The sequence below is a fragment of the Mixophyes fleayi genome, chromosome 4, assembly GCF_038048845.1.
Source record: "Mixophyes fleayi isolate aMixFle1 chromosome 4, aMixFle1.hap1, whole genome shotgun sequence".
In the NCBI taxonomy this organism is placed as follows: Eukaryota; Metazoa; Chordata; class Amphibia; order Anura; family Limnodynastidae; genus Mixophyes; species Mixophyes fleayi.
The window spans coordinates 50,406,608-50,425,395 of record NC_134405.1 but is presented as its reverse complement, the minus strand read 5'-3'; the positions used below and the strand labels follow the sequence as shown (position 1 = coordinate 50,425,395).

The following is an 18,788-nucleotide window of genomic DNA, read 5'->3' as shown; positions in this document are numbered from 1 at the left end:
TGATCCATTCTGGAAACTGTAAAAGTACCTTTGTTGGTTAAGGGGTTAGTCATTATAGGAATGATTGAGTTAATCAACAGTAAGAGGAATGCAACAATTAGCTCACCTGGAATACACAGCTATTAATATAATTATTTACAGCCTTAATAACACTAACGGGGCGTGGCCTACAGTACCTCCAACATGACGTCACGCCATCTGAGGTCCCTTCTAAGGAGTGGGTGGAGTCTCCGGTATAACATTCTAAGTGGGCGGTGCTTTGCGTCCGATCATATGATTAGCCAGAAGCTGGTCAGCTGACTCAGATAGAGCTTACAGAGCTTGCTATGCTTATGGAACTGAGGCTGATCGGAGTCCCGGAGACACAGCGAATGCTACAGCAGATGAGAGAGGCAGTGCACACTCACACTCAGAGGAGTGACTGGCCACGCTGAGTATGATGGGCTCACTGTACAGGAGCCGTAGTCTGAGTGAGAGCCACAGGCCGTCAGCAGGTAGTGCTGTGTATTTCAGTGCATCCTCATTGCGTTATGTATATTAGCGTCACCTCAACAGCACTGAGTCTGATGGTGCATAATCTATGACGCTAAACTACAAGGTCACCGTTATTGTCTGCATGAGGTTTCTTGTGTATAGTCTGGCTCTTAATTGCATTCGGGTTAATGCACGTGTAATGATTGGCACTGTTTTTGTGTACATTTACCTATGAATGTGTGTGTAAATATACTTATTGATATTTTTTCCAGCACACCCCAAGTTGCTGAGTAATTAACAGTAGGTCCAAAAGGAAGTTGCATCAATGATCTGTATACAGAGGACACAACTGCTGATACAGTGCTTCTCCCACCCCCCCACCAGATTTGTTACAATAAGTTGTTTTTGGGGGGGGGGGGGGGTTTCTCCTCAGAAAAAAATCTTGTATTCTCTTTTTTTTTTTTTTTTTTGCTAGAAATCTATTCTCTCCTAGTGTAGCTACCTACTATGAATGAATACAATGACTGTTAGATTTAGATAGTTCAGATAGGTGAATGTTTTAGTTCATGTTTACTAGACGGAGGTTGTGGTGGATGTTAGAAATACAGTGAGCCTGGTTTGAAACAGTCGTTTTTATGTTAGGATAGTTTTCTTAATCCATGGGGTGAAAGTGAAAAAGCACAGTGGCTTAGTGGTTAGTACTTCTGCCTTACAGCCCTGGGGTAATGAGTTCAATTCCCGACCATGGCCTTATCTGTGTGGAGTTTGCATGTTTGCGTGGGTTTCCTCCGGGTGCTCCGGTTTCCTCCCACACTCCAAAAACATAGTGGTAGGTTAATTGGCTGCTAACAAATTGACCATAGTCTGTCTGTCAGTGTGTGTTAGGGAATTTAGACTGTAAGCCCCAATGGGGCATTTACTGAGGCGAGTGAGTTCTCTGTACAGCGCTGTGGAAATAGTGGCGATATATAAACAAATGCTGATGATGATTGTGTTTCTGTTTGCAAACTGTAACAGCTAGCCAATAAAATTGTCTTATACTAGTCCCCTGTATCCTTCTCTAGTTTAGCATTGTAAATTATGCATGCTTGTTAGTTTGCAGTTCTTTTTGAATGCCTAATGTACACCATTAGAATTATTCTTCGATTAATTTGTTGTTAACCATGGTGCAGAGTCTTCAAATAAGTCCTATTCATTGTGCCTGAGGCACAAGGAATAAAGTGTGACCGTCCCCACTTAGAATACTCTTTGTAAGTTATTTTTCCTTGCTTTGTGCTGATAATTGCCATATCCATCCATGAAATGAACTACTGTTAAGTCTTCTAATGAAATATTTATGGATTGCAGATTGATAGATGTATACTGTTTGTGTGTGTGTGTGGGAAAGTAGAAGTAAACATGTTACTATAGTAAATGAGGAAAACTGAGATACTGTCTTGCACAGGGAAAGTGGACCATCTACTGTGTTTCTTTCAGAGAGAATGACCTGAATCTATGACCAGTGCTTCCCCAGTGGTGGAAGAGCAAGCTGCAAGGTCAGATACTAGGAGGCCAGTCCCTAGTTTGTGTTGCCTTGCTACCCCCATCTTGATGAGCAGTTTACTGTGCCACCGGGAGAGGACTTCCTGACTCCTTAGGGCTTGTTCACGTAGGCGTTAATATCTCATTCTTAGCCTGGTAAATAAACATTTCTGCAGATAGTCCAACAAATAATGTAAAAGGAGCAGTACACACACTGCTTTCGGTCACTGTCCGTGTTATTGTATATTGTACTCTGCTGAAGGAGGCTTCTTAGAACACACTTTAAATGCTCTGTTAAAATTGAGGACAGAGTACAGGGCTTTATGGGAAAACTCATTTTGACCTACAGATCACTTGTGGGGGAGTAAGAATATCCTGGGGACATTTTGTGTCCTGCTTTCCGACCCCTCTCAAGCTTAGAAGTATATAATCTTAATGGCAGTTTGTATATATGTCACCATCTCAAAACATCTCCTCACATACATGTCTGTATACATATTTCTATGTGAAATGTACAATGCCCCATTTTATACATATATTTCTAGAAACAAGACTTCTGTGCAAGTTGTGAAGTGATGATGCGACCCCAATACAGCTGGCATCTTGTAGTTTCCCTACAGCTAAGGTCTATGCTTTGTGAGCAGGGACTTCCGGCTGAACCAGTTCTGCAAATACAATGAGGATGTTTGATCAGTGAGTTCTTAATACTCATCTGCTTGGCATGTTTATAGTCTAGTACTTCCTCTTTTCTGGCATAGCTGATACTGGGTATTCACCGTACATTCAAGATGCCAGCTCAGAAACAATAGCCGGAGCCACCACAAAGCTTCTTCCTTACAGGTGGCAAAGGTTGAGGGGACATTGCTGTTCTCAAGTTAGAGATTGGGGTGTACCCATTAATGTAATCAATTCTAGGGCGTATATTTACTAAACTGCAGGGTTGAAAAAGTCAGATTCTAGTTATCATTTATTTAGTGCATTCTACAAAATGGCAGCTTGAATCTGATTGGTTGCTATAGGCAGCATCTCCACTTTTTCAAACCAACAGTTCAGTAAGTATACCCCTAGGTGTAAGACTATACACAGGCGCGGGCTTGGAAGTTTCAGCCTGGGGAACGCACCACATGACACATGTCATGTGATGCGGCCGCATCACTTGTCACGCCAGTAATTTTCAGTCAATATTTCATCCACTCACTTTTTGATATGGGTCATTTAATTATCTGTTAAGATTGTTGGAGGTGTAAACACTCATCACCATTTATTTATATAGCGCCACCATTTCCGCAGCAATGTACAGAGAATATTTATCTTCTTGCAGATGTATGCTATGTCTGCACTGTTTCTTCTGTGCTACCATTAATGCTGATCAATAGGGTATTTCACAACTCATCCCGTCTTTGTCTCTTCCCCCTTTTCTAATACACGTATGTTGGATGTACAGGAAGAGAACACACTTGATGTACAGAGGGACGGCTGATAATCCGCATCTCCTGTGCTGGAGAAATTAAGCTTATTTTCTAGCCGGAACTTCCTTGCTCCTTTACCTCAAACCTTATTTATGGACAAAATAATGCAGAATTTAGAAGTGTCAAGTCAACTCTTTTGGGTGCAACGTATATACCCAGGTCCTAGGATTTGTCCCACCTTGGCATTGGACATATCTTCCAACAAAGAAGGCTTACAACCGTACAATGTGCAAATGTTTTTCTTTTTATGATGTCACGTGACCACTTTTGCTGCCTTATGGTTACACTTATATGGAATTATTTTCAAGTTTTTTTTTACCTACAGACCTTCATAAATCTGCCCCTTACAATCCGTTGTCATGTTGAAATTCTGGAATAACCTATTTTTATTGTGTCCTCTTATCTGATCGCCCCACACACTGATTTATAGTTCTTCGCCTGTATTTGCAATGTGATTCTAGAGTTTTGTCCCCACTTTGTCTTCACATCTCCTCAAATCGTATGTTCCAAAGGCTTTCTGCATATTCATTTCTAATGAGCAGGATACTGCTTTCTTGGCCATGGTAAAATGCAACATTATGCATCTGTCATCCTGTATAAATTGAATATGTAGCATATATCTGTTAAACGTTTATTTTGTTTTACTGCTTCATTTTTTAATTTTTTTTTTTTTTAAAATCCCTCATTTACACTTTCTCACTAGTCTCCTTCATTGCAAATTTCTCTCCCTCTCTTGTAGCCGAGCGTCAGCGACTCCTAACGCCATCTCCTTGCTATGGGTCCCGAATATGTGAAGAGCACAACCCGGAGGAGGAGCAGCTCCGCCGCCGGCTGAAGTATTTCTTCATGAGCCCTTGTGATAAGTTCAGAGCCAAGGGGAGGAAGCCCTATAAACTAGCCCTACAGCTAATCAAGATCATGCTGGTCACGATACAGGTACCGTATTATATTTAATATAACACTTGCATGCATGTAGCTAAAATAATAACTTTATTACACCTGGTGCTTCTACGTCTAGGAATTGTTGTTCTAAAAAACATTTGTCCCCTTCACACAGTAGAGACAGTCATTTTCTAGGCTGTAGCACTATTCCATGCAGACAACTGATTTAATAGGAACCAATGACAGCACATGAGGCCCTGGTTATTAGTGAGTTTGTTTTATAGTGGTTCAGTCCATACTGTTCCATGGTGAAGATTTTACCATTTAAACATCTTTCACTAAAATCACTTCCAATTTTGGAGGTCCCCTTGTTTGATTTAGCAGAAAATGCTGAAATAATCGTAATATTGGTCCTATCAGGCTCTTCACTAAGGCATGCAGCTATGTATGTAAATTTGAATATTCCATTAATATTCCAAAAATTCAGTGATCTAAATGAAATGATAACCACACTAGCGCTTCCGCCTCTAAAAGAATCCCTTTTCACAGAGCATGTCTTGTTCTTATATGGTTTTTGTTTGATCTTCAGCCGAACTCATACATTCATGAAAAAAAAAATGAACAATAGCACATAGCGTAATATGTAACAATCAATCAATAACACCCACTGCAGCTCCGATCCACGTTGATAAAGACTTTTAGGGTTGAAACACGTTGGTGGACCCGGTGATCGAGTGACCAGGTGCATGTGACATCATATCATGGATCGGAGCTGCAGCGGGGAATTGGTATTCCATCAAGGATCCTATATATGCTGTTATATGCTTGAAAGTTTGGTACGGGTCTCATATACAAAAGTCTTTTTTATGAAGTGTGTTTTATTCATTTTATGATTAAAAACTTATTATTGAGTTCATGCACAAAGTTTTCCCTTTGGTGTTATTTCTCTATTCATTTGCCCACACGATTGATCTCGGATACCAAGTTCAATGATTTGGAAGGAGGAGCACAAGTAGGAATCGGGGGTTTGAGAAGCGCTTTGTGGATTTCTTACTCGTAAGCATATACCCGAAAGGGTTGGAAAGGAGAAGAACACGGGTGGATTTCCGTTTATACCATTGATAATCACTATTAAGAGTGACAGAATTGCTGATAATCACTATTAAGAGTGACAGAATTGCTGTCAGTGGTGGTGGACGCTGTTATTGATTGATTATTACATAATACGCTATGTGGTGTTGTCCAGTTTTTTTTCATGAATGTATGAGTTCGGCTGAAGATCGAACAAAAAACATATAAGAACAAGACATTCTCTGTGAAGAGGGATTCATTTATGTGTTCATCCTATTGTGCAGAGATGGAAGCGCAAGTGTGTGTATCGTTTCATTTAGATTAGCAGAAAATGCCCCAAAATCATTCATTATATTTAATATCTGCATATATTTTAATTTCACTATGGACGACTTTCAAATAATACGTTTTGGATCTTTACATTTGTATTGTTACTTGGAATATTTGCTCCCTTCCATTCACTGATCTTAATGCTTATTACAGGTATTTTCAGAGCAGTTGTCAGCTTCAGGTGACTTTTTTTTTTATTTACTGGTTTATGCTTCTCATCCTGCAACGTTTACTTTTCAACCATATCTGGATTTTATCTGTTGTTTATGCTGCTGAATATGACATGACTGTGTTGTTCTCTCTGCGCTGAATTCTGTAGCTTCCTGGGCAGCTTTGTGTTAGTAGATGAAACATCTCCTCCTCCTGCCAGCCCCTGCTCTCCACCCTGGGCCCACCTCCAGTCCGCAACCCCACCCTTTACTCATCCTCTTTTATTCACTGTTTTACACATGGACAGAGCAGTATTGGGTGGTGACGATGCAGGTGTGGGCTCTTTATTCACTCCACACATGAGTAGGATAATAAACAAGTCTGCCTGATGATCTAAATACATGGCTGCAAAGCACATATGGAAGCCAGAAATAGAATTTGTTTACTCCTAGCTGTGTGGAGACGTGTACAAGACAATAATTGTCTTCTGAAGGTGGAAAACTCCTTTGAAGGCCTTTGATTGTATCTAAAGCTATGTGTCTCTGTGCTCTCTAGATGTGTGTCACTATCCCTTGTATTCAAAGGGAGATACACATATACTTTGATGTCTGCACACAATAAGCTGAAACAGCTATATAATGCTCTGCACCCACCCATTATGTAGATCCAACACCTCTAGATACAAAGGCATTGATCATCTTGGTCCTGATCCATTAAGGAAAGTAAGGCAGAAAGAAGAGAGTACATTGTCTCCTGGACAAACCTTACACTTCATGGGATGCAAATTAGTTTTTTATTTTGCACATAAGTTAAATACTGTCTGTTTTTTTTATTTTCTATTTAGCATCCAAATACTTAGCCCAACAGTAAACTTGCCATCACATTTTAAGTTTACTTCCCCCATCAATACAACATGGTTTTGCCAAGGTGCAAAGTTACTCCTTGTTTTTGCATTACTTTCCTTAATGAATCAGGCCCCTTGTGTCTAATAGTGATGGTGTATTGCACATTATTCTCACTTACTGGAACTGCTTCGTACAACGACACATTAATCCTGACATTTACACCTGTGACTCGTACCTGTTCTTTCCATTGCAGCTGATCTTATTTGGCCTCAGCAATCAGATGGTTGTGCAGTTCAGGGAGGAGAACACTGTGGCATTTAAACACCTTTTTCTGAAAGATTACACCGATGATGCAGACAAATCCTTTGCGGTCTACACCCAGAATGATGTTTATGAGCACCTCTACTATGCAGTGGAGCAGGTGAGGAAAGGGTTGTTGGTGTGTCCTCACCTGTGTATATATCCAGTACAATAGAAATATAGGAGTTTTTCTTTGTTCTCCACACTTGTCATTAAAATCTCCCGCCACGTGTGAGTGTATGAGTTATACATTGTAGTTGTTATACCCCATCTCCCGGGATACAGATATAACTACTTGTATATAGTGTATGAACGGCAGATGGGGGATAACAAGACATATCTAGGCTTTTGGTCAAATTTGAAAAAGCTGCCTCGTCATTCTTGTGCTCCCCTTCAATAAAAATGAATATATCCAAACTACCAAGCAACTGCAGAGTGTAAAGTCACAATGCATCCCAATGTCTCCTGTTATTTTGGCATTTGAAATTGGGATTTTCTGGAGAACTACTTGAGCTTTAATACATGATTAGAAAAAACTGCTATTGGGCGCGTTTGGTGGGATAGTAAAAAAAATATAAAAATTCAGTAGTTCTGTGTTTCATAAAATCTGTCTCTTCCGTTGTCAGTATATCTCGCTACCCAACCAAACCACGGCTCGCTACGCCTACGTCCACTTCAATAACCAGAAGGCGCTCGCTCTGTGCCAGCAGTACTACCGAAAGGGCCACATCGATCCTGCTAATGATACCTTTAATATTGATCCCAAAGTCGTCACAGGTAAACATGCAGATGTCTTTTATACAGGGCTGTCAGTGGGCGTTTTGTCCCTACATGTGTGCAAGCACCAGGGAACGGCTGGCAGTCGTAAAGTGATGCATTCAATATGCTAGTTTCTTTGCTATGTGGATTGTTCAGAAGTCAAATCCCCTCTTCCACAACATTCTAACTTCCTCATGTGTATTCCATGTCCTTGAACTGAGTAACGGGCTGCCTTGTACCTTGTTATTACAGGTCTGTGCAGATGTACCAGTGGCTGTAATACATAGCTGCTGTGCAGTTCAGGTTTTTATAGATCTGCAATTGAACCTGTAAGAAATACTCAGCCACACTGCGGTCTAGAGAACACTTACGTTTGAGGAAGAGGAATGTTGTGGTTTTGCTGTTTTTACACCTCAATTGCCAATTGAAAATTAAGGTTTTATCCATATGGTAAAAGAGTACTTTAGTACTTGATGACATTTTTATCTAATGTTAATTGTGTTTTTATGAAATAAAATTAAAAATATTTATATGTATCATTGATTTTCCAGTGACACGTACAGGACAAGATTTGTGTTTTTCTTTTTACAGATTGTATATACATAGATCCCAATGACACCACCAGTCAGAACTACAAGAACTTTACTATTAAGTTTCACAAGTAAGTAATACTACAGGACTTCACTCCATTAATGTCTGACTGCTGATCTCCTCCATCTAATGTTCATAAATAACGGGTCTCCAACTTCTCCTCATCTGCCTACACCTCACGAGGCTTTAGTTGGTCCGTTCACCAAATTGACCGTCCGCTTTACTGTTAATGGGCTCAGCCAGCATGCCTGATCCAAATGTTATATCATGTGGTGGAAAGGAACGTGGAACAATCTCCACCATCCAGGCCTTTCTGGTCAATGTTCTCCTGTGAAATGCAGGAAGACCTGCTGTATTCTGCACTGCTCCTGCCCCCTTGTGGACACTCCTGTAGACACACTGCTTACTGATCTGGATGTGTGGGTAGCATTACCCCTGTCTCTTTCAGCAAATATGCAGATCATTTAGCTTGTTACAAATATACAGCACACTGTTTTATTTGCCTCTCTTCCAGGTTGATCAACATCACAGTACAATTTCAGTTAAAAGCAATTAACATCCAGACCATCATTAATAATGAAATTCCTGACTGTTACACCTTTATGATCACTGTGAGTAACCCAGGGGCGAGGTTTATTGGGATAAAGATGTGGGGTGCAATTTTTTTTTTTTTTCCCGATAATGATCATAGTGAAGTGATATTTAGTATATAGCATGCAGTGACTGATGGTAACTATTGTATTCCTAGTATAACCCTTTCTGCTGACATTAATTTACTACTCTTGAGTTTAGTCACGACATTGTCTTGCTTTACTGTGTCCCATGTAGATAATATTTGATAACCAAGCGCACAGTGGGAGAGTAAAAATACAACTAGAGAACGATGCCACCATTAAACAATGCAAGGATCCGAGTGTGTACGGCCGAGGTGAGTTGTTATTAAAATATATATATATTATTTATTTTGAATTTGTATTTATTTTTTCTCTCCTCTCATACGTGGAGAGATGTACACCCAGAGGTGTGTACCCATGTATTTGTGCACAATCGCCTGTCTATGTATCGTACTTTTCTGTCTGATTTGGTGGTTTTAATCCAGTACAGTGGGTATATTTATTAAACTGCGGGTTTGAAAGAGTGAAGATGTTGCCTACAGCAACCAATCAGATTCCAGCTGTCATTTTATAGAATGCACTAAATAAATGATAACTAGAATCTGGTTGCTATAGGCAACATCTCCACCTTTTCCAAACCCGTAGTTTAGTAAATATACCCCCTGGAGTTATATCAGCCTGTGTCATTCACACACTTTCTCACAATAGGTGATAACCACTCCCGGTTGGTGTTTGACGTGTGTGTGATCATTTCCTGCATCCTCTCCTTTATTCTGTGTGGGCGATCCATCATACGGGGTCTGAAACTGCAGCATGTAAGTGCTAAAATTAAATGATGCAATATCTGTGCTGTATAAAATCTTGGTGTCACTCTTGTCTTTGTGTGGGAGATGCATAGTACAATTCTAATATGCTGGGTAATTAAACACGATTTTTATATCCTTGCTTGCCTCTGTTGGCGTGTTTGATCACTTGGGATTGCTCTGTTTCTCTTTCCAGGAATTTGCCCGGTTTGTTCGTGCCAAGCGCGGGCTGACGGTTAACCTGTCTGAGCGGCTGGAGTTTGTAAATGGCTGGTACCTGCTGCTCATCATTAGTGACTTTCTCACAGTGTCTGGAACAATCATGAAGATTGGAATAGAGTCCAAGGTATCTAGCATGTAACACAAATGCTGCTTTATTAAGAATGTATCATTATTATTTTTGTGCATTGAAACAATTAAATGCAAAGAAAAAATAACTAAAGGTTTGCCCATAAGACAGAACATAAATATGCACAATTGGACTTTCTCTAAAAGAGGTTACAGAATGCACAAAAGACAGCAAAATGTTTATCAACTTTATCACTCAGTTGACGACTGGCAAATGCTGTACACCATCCTGAGAGCCAGAACCGGATGTCAATAAAAATAGGTTTTTGTGGATAAATACCTTTCACCACTTGTGTTTTACAGACGTTTGCCAGTTATGATGTGTGCAGCATTCTCCTGGGCACCTCAACCTTGCTGGTTTGGGTTGGAGTAATCCGATATCTCAGCTTCTTCCAGAAATATAATGTGAGTATGGGGAACTGTCTGTGTGACAGGTGCTTAAAGGGGAACATTGTTATTTAAAAAAAAAAAATACCAATTTTGTTTTGCTATAATTTACAATGTTTATGTATTTACAATGTGTTTATGCGTGCTCCTATTCTCCTGCCCAGATGTTAGGCTATTTTAGACCTAGGTGGCCAGAAACTACAGTGCCCTTGGCTTAAAAAGACTGCTGAACTTTTATTGTTTAACAAACAAAACGACCAACAGCACAAAAATAAACTGCTGATACCTATAAAGATCTGATCGGGACCTATTGGATGTTGATTGGTAAATGGTCGGATGATGACCGCATCTGACCATACATACAGTCATTGTTTTGAGTGTTTATTGTGGGATTTGTCTGATTTGCTCACAGGTATATGTACAAAAGGAAAATACATTGCCTTTCGAGTGTGTGTGTGTTTGGCAACCTGAAGAGCCCATTTTTTTTTTTGTGCTAGGTGCTGCTAATCAAGTGCACCTCATTATGTGACCACCAGGGAGTGCTACCTCTTGTATATAAAGACAGAACCTTTGGTAGTTTGCTCAGGGGCGTTCATGTTTGTCCTAACACCATGCCAGGAGAAAAGACCTCTACAATGATCTTGGAAGCAATTATTGCTGGTCATCAGTCTGGAACGGGTAATTAAGGCCATTTCCAAACAATTTGAAGCCCATCATTCTGTGGTGAGAGAGGTTTACAAATGAAGACAGTTGCCAATGTTCCCAAGAGCGGGCATCCCAGCAAATTCATCAAAAGGTTAGACCACATGATGATCCTAGAAATCACACAGAACCCAATAGCTACATCCAGGGACCTACAGGCCTTTGTCGACACAATAACTGTTACAGTTCATGTCTGTACCATCGGGAAAACAACTGAACAAGCATGGCTTTCATGGAAACGTAACCAGGAGAAAGCCTGTCTGGATTTAGATTGCAAAATTACATCTAAACAAAGCGCAAGACTTCTGGAATAACATCCTCTGGACTGACAAGTCTAAAATGGAGTAGCTTTAGTCTTCATGCACAATTCCATCTTTGTGAAGTTCAAACGTAACACCACATCTTCTACCAACAGTCAAGAACGGTTGAAGAGGAAAATGTAAGGCCATCTGTCGGACTACTGATGCTTGGCTGACATTGGCTTGTGCAATAGGACAGTAGTCCTAAGCACACCAGCTAATCTGTTTGAAAAACAAATATAATCAATTGAATGACCAAGTCAAAATCCAACACCTTAACCCCAAAGAGCTGCTGTGCTGGGATCGTGAGAGCTGTGCATAAATGAATGTCCACAAACATTAGTGAATGGAATCAGTGTTGTGAGGAGGATTGACCGATTTGAAAGAAGATGTACATAAGATTTCCACTTGACTGTACAACCTGAGAGAAGCTGGGTCTAGTAGCTGGATTGCCCCTTTTATTGTTCTTGGTGTTGGTCTGTGTGTAGGTCCATTGTCTATATACTGCACAGCAGCTAGGCCTTTCCGCTATCTCTTGCCCTATTCACTTTGTTAGTCTGGCTGAAGCTCTACCTCGCAGTTGCTGATTGTATAGTTGCCCATTTGCATCACAATGAAAAGTTGCAGATCATAATTGTTTTGTGTCTTTAATTACTAAGCATAATCTTATTTTTAAGAATTAATATAAATTGTGTAACATTTTGATAGTCCCTTTTTAAAGGATTACTGAGCACTAGACTCAAAAACCCTCAAACATAGATCTAATATGAAAGTGTCTTGTGATCCAAATATACACACTATTTTAAACGGTACAATCATTGACTAGATCGATGCAAACTACTGTTCTATGTACCTCCAATGGCTGCCTCTTGTGTTCTTTTAATAGGCTTATAGACAGGAAGTCGTGTGTGTGTGTGTTCAGAAACTTTTACATACATACTTGTGGATTCAGTTGAGTGGGAAGAAAAAGCAAACAAAAAAAAAACACAAATTGCAATATTTTGTTATTGTTGGCTATAAATCAGATGCTACCTGAGTCTGTTTACAAAATGCTGGCTATCATACACAAACCATGGAATCTGTACAACGGGTAGTGTCTGTTTATGTCTCTCCATTGGCAATATTGGTGTAGATTGACTTCCACACCTCACCCCTATGAGCGTAAGGTTATAACATACCATTTGCATGCATTGTACTTTTATTCTTAAAGTACGAGAAATCTGTTTAAATTAAAAAAACAAAAAAACAAAACGTTAATTTTTACCTAGATTCTCCTCATTCTGCATTGGTGACTCGTGTCATTTTATGTTTTGTTGTCCCCTGCAGATTCTTATTGTCACACTCCGGGTTGCTCTGCCTGACGTCATCCGTTTTTGTTGTTGCGCTGCGGTGATATACCTGGGATACTGCTTCTGTGGCTGGATCGTGCTTGGACCCTATCATGTCAAGGTGAGCAGATGTCTCTCCTCGGTCTACCCTACGCCTGTGTCTCCGGCCTCCATAGTCACAGCGTTTTCAAAAGTTACTTGTTCCTACTCCCTTTGTGGTAACCTTGTTGTCTTCTCTCCTCTTAGTTCCGCTCGCTCTCCATGGTGTCTGAGTGCCTTTTCTCTCTCATTAATGGTGATGACATGTTTGTCACCTTCTCGGAAATGCAGAACAGTAGTTATCTTGTGTGGATGTTCAGTCAACTGTATTTATACACCTTTATCAGCCTGTTTATCTACATGGTGCTCAGTCTCTTCATTGCCTTGATCACTGGAGCCTACGAGACCATAAAGGTAAATATCTGAAAATGGGGGACAAGTTGTCAGATGACATTTGTCTGTAATTTGACTTGATCTCCCGTGTTCCACAGTTCCAGAATGCAGGTGGAGACAATGTGTCGGCGCTTTATCGGTACATACCGGAGTGTAAGGACAGCCCCAGCTCCGGGAAATTCCGTTCTGCCAGCACCACTAATTGTTCCATGTTCTGCTGCTGTACCAACCCGTGAGTATTATGCATTAACCGTCCAATACTAAATAGTGCATTTCGTCCTATCAAATTGTCCTGACTAGTTGATGTGACAATATGTTGGAAATTTGTCTAAAATTCCAAGTTCATGTGCAGTTGTGGGAGAGACCATGGTGAACATTCAGGTTGATAGATATAAATATACCTATATTAGAGGAGAGCGTGGTGATGGAAATGTTCTCCTACAAATGGTGTGAGCCTCTTCCCAGAAGTAAATATTTTAAAGATGTAGGCCAGGGGTGTCCAACCTTTTAGCTTCCCTGGGGCACATTGAAAGACGACGAGTTGATTTGGGCCGCACATAAAATGCACTAACGATAGCTGATCATCGAAAAAAACATAGAAAACATAGTTAACATATTAAACTTACTTGGAAATGAAGTTAGTAAGAGTTAGGAAACCTGTTGCAGAATCATGATTAAAGCAGTAGTCCCATTACCAGCTACAATTTAACTTACCTGCATCTGCCCCTTAGTGGGGTTTGGGGAATTAAATGCCAAAAACTTTTTTTCCCTCTTTTTCTGCACCCATGAATCATTTTTTTTATTGACCAGTTTGAAATGGTCACTGATATAGGTAGCATCAGGAGGACTAATAGAAATCTACAGAGATTTAAAGATAGGGTGGCGGGAAAAATGGCTCATGGAGCAGCCTTCGATGAGGGTAACAGTGGGTGATATTTTCACCCTACTCAGCACTGCACATTTAAAATGGTTTAAAATATTAAAAATACAATATCTCTTAATATTTATATTAGATACATACAGAGAACACAGCTAGTTCATAATTGCATGGTGCAGAAAGTCAAAATTTAGAGTAACAACAATAAGATACTGGATAATCTTTCACTGCTGCTGATAGTTCGCGCGGGTGACTCCTCTGTGCTGCACTACGCAATGGATGTCGGGTGTGATGACGTCACCCCCGACATTCAATGCGAGCGCCACATGGAGGAGGAGACCAGGGAGGGAGCCGGAGCGCCAGCTGACGTGACCGCAAGGTAAGTATTTTTTATTTTTTTTCAAGGCTGCCCCCTTGCCACAACCAAAACTCCTGCTGGGCCACATTTACAGGCATGCTGGGCCGCATGCGGCCCACGGGCCGCGGGTTGGACAACCATGATGTCGGCAGTAGAAGATTTCAAAAAATTACTGTTGCATTACATTTTATGGGGTTTTATATTTTCTATTAAAAAGCTAAATTTCTGTATATAATCTGAAAAGTTTTTCCTATCAATTGTCACAGAAAAGTAAAATTGCGACCTTCTTCCTTCAGAAACTTACATTTAATTTATCTATTTAAATAGTTATTGGGTTAGCAGAGCATAATCTATGGATTGTGTACAATGACCTATTGATTTGATTTGTTTTTTTAATGGCTGAATGCAGCTTTGAAAGGTGTGAGAGGGACTATAATGACTAGGATAACTTCCTCATCAGAGACGAGCTCTTGAGACTATTTCTACTTATCTGTCACGTAGATTTGCCAACATCTTTCCAATATACCTGACCTTCTCGGTCTTCACTTTCAGTGCTGAAGATACTGACGAGCGGCTCACAATTAGTGACCCAACCTGATTCTCATCGTGAACAAGGACAAAGGATTCCTGGATCTCTTGGACTTTGGGGATTTTAATAAAATTTTAAGGACTTTTTAGAGCGATTTTCCGTTATATTTAAGAAGAAGTTTTAACTCCTCCGGTGTCTCATGTGAAGAATCTCTATCGGCGTCAAGCTTCTAACAGGGTTAAGCTAAAAAAACACACCATGGGTGTTTTTATCAAATGTTTTTATGTATAGGACTGATTAATATTTCCTTAGAGGGTGTGCTGGAGGGCCCGGCATGCTGTACGAATGGGTGAGCTGTAAGAACGGAGCTGGTGTGAGGGCTGGACATGAAGAAAAATATTGTACTAGACCAAGGTTTCCCAAACCCAGTCCTCCGGGCTCCCCAACAGTGCAGGTTTTCCATATCTCCTTGCTGGGGCACAGGTGTATTCATTACTGACTGACACATTGTAACAGATCCACAGGTGGTCCTAATTATGTCACATGTGATCCGGAAAACCTGCACTGTTGGGGAGCCTTGAGGACTGGGTTTGGGAAACCCTTACTAGACAATAAGTAAAGCGCGTCAGAAGAGAGCGCGAAGATGTGACCGAGCCAAACGCACAAGCTGACACTGTCTATACATTGCAGCCAATCATTTTGTTTTATGATTTTTTTTTATTAATTTTTGTTCTTTATGTGACACTTTTTTTTTAATTTATGTTTTATTGTATAAGAATAAACAGTGTCGCTACATAATGTTTTGTTTTGTATTTTTCTTTAAAATGTAAAAAGTTTTTAGAGCCTGAGGAGGACAGCAATTGTTTTTCAACTTCGGCAGAAGTACACTCCCACCAAACCTGAATAACTACAGGTTGTTACCACATCCAATTATCTCCTTTTTTTTTTTTTTTTTTTCTCTTCCTGCTGCTTTATATCTGAGGACTGACTTGAGAACCTTACCTTAAAGTTATGTTTAAGAACATAGGCTCAACTGTCTATACTTCACCATGTACCAGTAGGCCTATGATGTCCATGTATAGGACAGATTCCATTACTTCAATGTATACCTCGTGCTAGTACTAGAACATTTTATAATATTATATGTAGACTTGTGAACTTCTGTTCCTCGGGCAGCCTTCACGTGTTGTGTCAATATTTATTAAAAATAAAATGTTTCTAAATGACCAATAAAATGGGCTGAGCATGTGATCTCTATTGATTGAATAAAGGAATAATACATAGTTGTAAAATGCAACCTGATGAGATTATAATGTTCTGGTTCTAGAGGAGAACTTACTGTTTTGGTAACAATAAGTGTTTGATTCTTATCTCTTTGCTTCGCCTAATGTCTCTGTGCCTCAGGCACCTAAAAATGAGTTCTGTGCAGATAATTCTCTATCAGTACAGTATGTTCTGGACCCCTGTAAATGGAGTCCTTTGTTAGCACTGTATAATGTCATGTACTTGTGATGTGTCTGACACGCTAGAAGTAACTTTTTTTTTTTCTTCTCTCCCAAAGCAATTTTTGTTTGTTTTAGCCTGGAGAGTACATTCCGTAGTCACAAGGGATTTCATTCAGACTCCCCTAATAATGGCACCCATAGATCCAATGTAATCATTGATCTATTTGTAATTGGGAGGCCAGCTACTTTTAGAACCAGGTGACCTGAGTAATATGTGCAGGCTTCCATACAGAGGTACAGCCAGGAGAAATACTTTCCTATTTTACTGTGGCTGCCTGCTTGGGACCCCTAATGAATTGGCATGAAAACCTATTATCAGGTCACTTGTGCTGTTATATGTAATAGGTGTCAGCGGCGTTGGTGGTAGTTGTTAAACCACAAGAAGCTTTTAGACTTAACCAATTTGTTAGTTTTATTTCAGAACTTGTAATGGATGAAATATATAGTTGCTCACAGTTAGTACTGACTGTAACAGACAGGCAGTATGACAAGCTTATGCATTTAATGTACTTAACACTTATTACCATCTGCATAAATTATTGTACTATAAGATTAGATTATGCAAAATGTCAGAGATCAGGTTGCTCATATATACTTTTGTGCTTCTGGTCACTTTATATATCTATATATAAGTAAGAGAACACAAAAGGGGTGCAGCTCCAGTTATCAATGTCTCTACAGTTCAACTGTCACTGGAAGAACCTGCTGAGAGCCTAACTTCCTGTCTGCATGCTCAGTAGAGCGATGTGGATGGCTGGAGGCTCCCCTACTTCCTGTCTACTAGATCCTAGGGAGCACCACTACCAAAATGGGAGACGGAGCATAGAGCTCCATGTTAACAGAACGACTCCCATCATTTTGAAATCGGATGACTATTTTCATATAGAGAAAAGCAGTTGTATGTGTTCACCAGTTAGACTTCATGCAGGTATCACTTAATCTGATTGCTCCTGTGCCCTGAATTACTTTTTGTGCTCAAAGAATGTTGGGACAGATGGCTGTTTTTACACAAAGAACTAACCCCTCAGTGATAAAATCAATCAACATCTTTCAAAAAAAAAAAAAAAAAAAACATGGCCATACTTGGAATTCAGGCCCCAGGAAGAAGGTTTCTATTTATTTTTTTATATTGAAATAAAATGCTTTGACTTGGGCTCTCACCTTTAGTAAGGTGTAAACCTAGAAGGCAAAAATGCCAAAACAATAAAACAGGTGTTTCATAATTAATGTCATATATCAAACACAAATAAATAATACAAACAAGTTTTAGTGGTGCTATAACATAATCCATGGGGTCTGCTACCGCTCTCCTTATTATTGCAAATAAGGGATCATTACATTATATGGTCATTTATTTGTTGGGAGCCTTTAACTAAGAGTAAATAAATGCATATCATGAAGTATTAATGCATTAAAAAAATGTAGTATTTATTGTAAGCTTGGCAAAATGTTTAGTTCAAGCAGATAGATGGATATAAAATGTGTGTGTATAATATATAAAATCCGATGTGGGAGATGCAGCGATAGGTCCAACAATAGCTCAGACTGCCGGCAGGGTGTGTACAGCAGACTGCTGTCCATGTAATACTACCCTAGTAAATCCAGTGCAGGGTTCATTGACAAACGTATAGCACAGATATAGATACATTCACGTCCATGTGTGATGTACAACAGCGGAGCAGCCGACGCTGCTGACACGTGTAGATGTCTATTTTGCTAACAGACTACATTGATAACTGGCGAACGATGGAGTTTTAACTTGTACTTTACAAACGTTAAATTTTCGTCTGGGTGGAGCAAGATGGCCGACTAGGATCGCACACACGTCCTTTCATATACAGCGGGTGGAGCAAGATGGTGCTGTGTTTACTATCAATGCCTAATATGGCTGAAATCCCTGCCCTGCCCTGGCTGATGATGTCACAAATAGTGGCTGAGACTTGACAACAACTCACAAGAAGGTCAAGCAAGTGAGGACAAAGGTGGAAAGTAAAATATTCTGTATGACAGTTCTTCTCACCCATACATGTTGGGAATAGGCTACACAATAGTCTGTATGGTAGGACAATGAGCAATGTTACTCTGAGAGAGGGATTTACATGGCATTAAGTGCAGGCAGACAATATTATACCCTATGATCAATAGTGGCATAATGTAACTAATGGAGGTTATTGGTCTGCAGCATAGCAAAAGGTTATTTATAGTGAGGTTTAA

The 18,788-nt window shown here is 39.9% G+C and overlaps 2 protein-coding genes across 7 annotated transcripts in view; both read left to right on the top strand.

Moving 5' to 3' along the window:
• Nucleotides 1-280: 280 nt before the first annotated feature.
• On the top strand, nt 281-16,320 carry MCOLN1 (mucolipin TRP cation channel 1). The gene is made up of 14 exons (XM_075206957.1): nt 281-494; nt 4,204-4,400; nt 6,996-7,163; nt 7,669-7,819; nt 8,393-8,462; nt 8,907-9,003; nt 9,221-9,320; nt 9,715-9,821; nt 10,006-10,155; nt 10,461-10,562; nt 12,872-12,994; nt 13,120-13,326; nt 13,404-13,537; nt 15,093-16,320. The coding sequence occupies exons 1-14, from the start codon at nt 437-439 to the stop codon at nt 15,136-15,138; spliced, it is 1,710 nt and encodes a 569-aa protein (XP_075063058.1). The 5' UTR covers nt 281-436; the 3' UTR covers nt 15,139-16,320.
• Nucleotides 16,321-18,317: 1,997 nt separating this feature from the next.
• The window catches only part of LOC142151375 (patatin-like phospholipase domain-containing protein 6), a 40,310-nt gene continuing 39,839 nt past the window's right edge, over nt 18,318-18,788 (top strand). Inside the window, exon 1 of one of the 6 annotated variants that reach the window (XM_075206956.1) lies at nt 18,318-18,556. The gene's annotated coding sequence lies outside the window, so the exon portion shown is untranslated. Of the gene's footprint in view, nt 18,576-18,788 lie in introns of all 6 variants that reach the window. The other 5 variants (XM_075206955.1, XM_075206953.1, XM_075206952.1 and 2 more) reach the window with 5 other exon arrangements.

Bases quoted from the DNA above. Each gene is read 5' to 3' on its own strand.
- MCOLN1 (XM_075206957.1), top strand. From the start codon at position 437: ATGATGGGCTCACTGTACAGGAGCCGTAGTCTGAGTGAGAGCCACAGG. The intron at 495-4,203 runs GTAGTGCTGTGT...CCTCTCTTGTAG, and splicing joins GAGCCACAGGCCGTCAGCAG to CCGAGCGTCAGCGACTCCTA. The intron at 13,327-13,403 runs GTAAATATCTGA...CGTGTTCCACAG, and splicing joins GAGCCTACGAGACCATAAAG to TTCCAGAATGCAGGTGGAGA.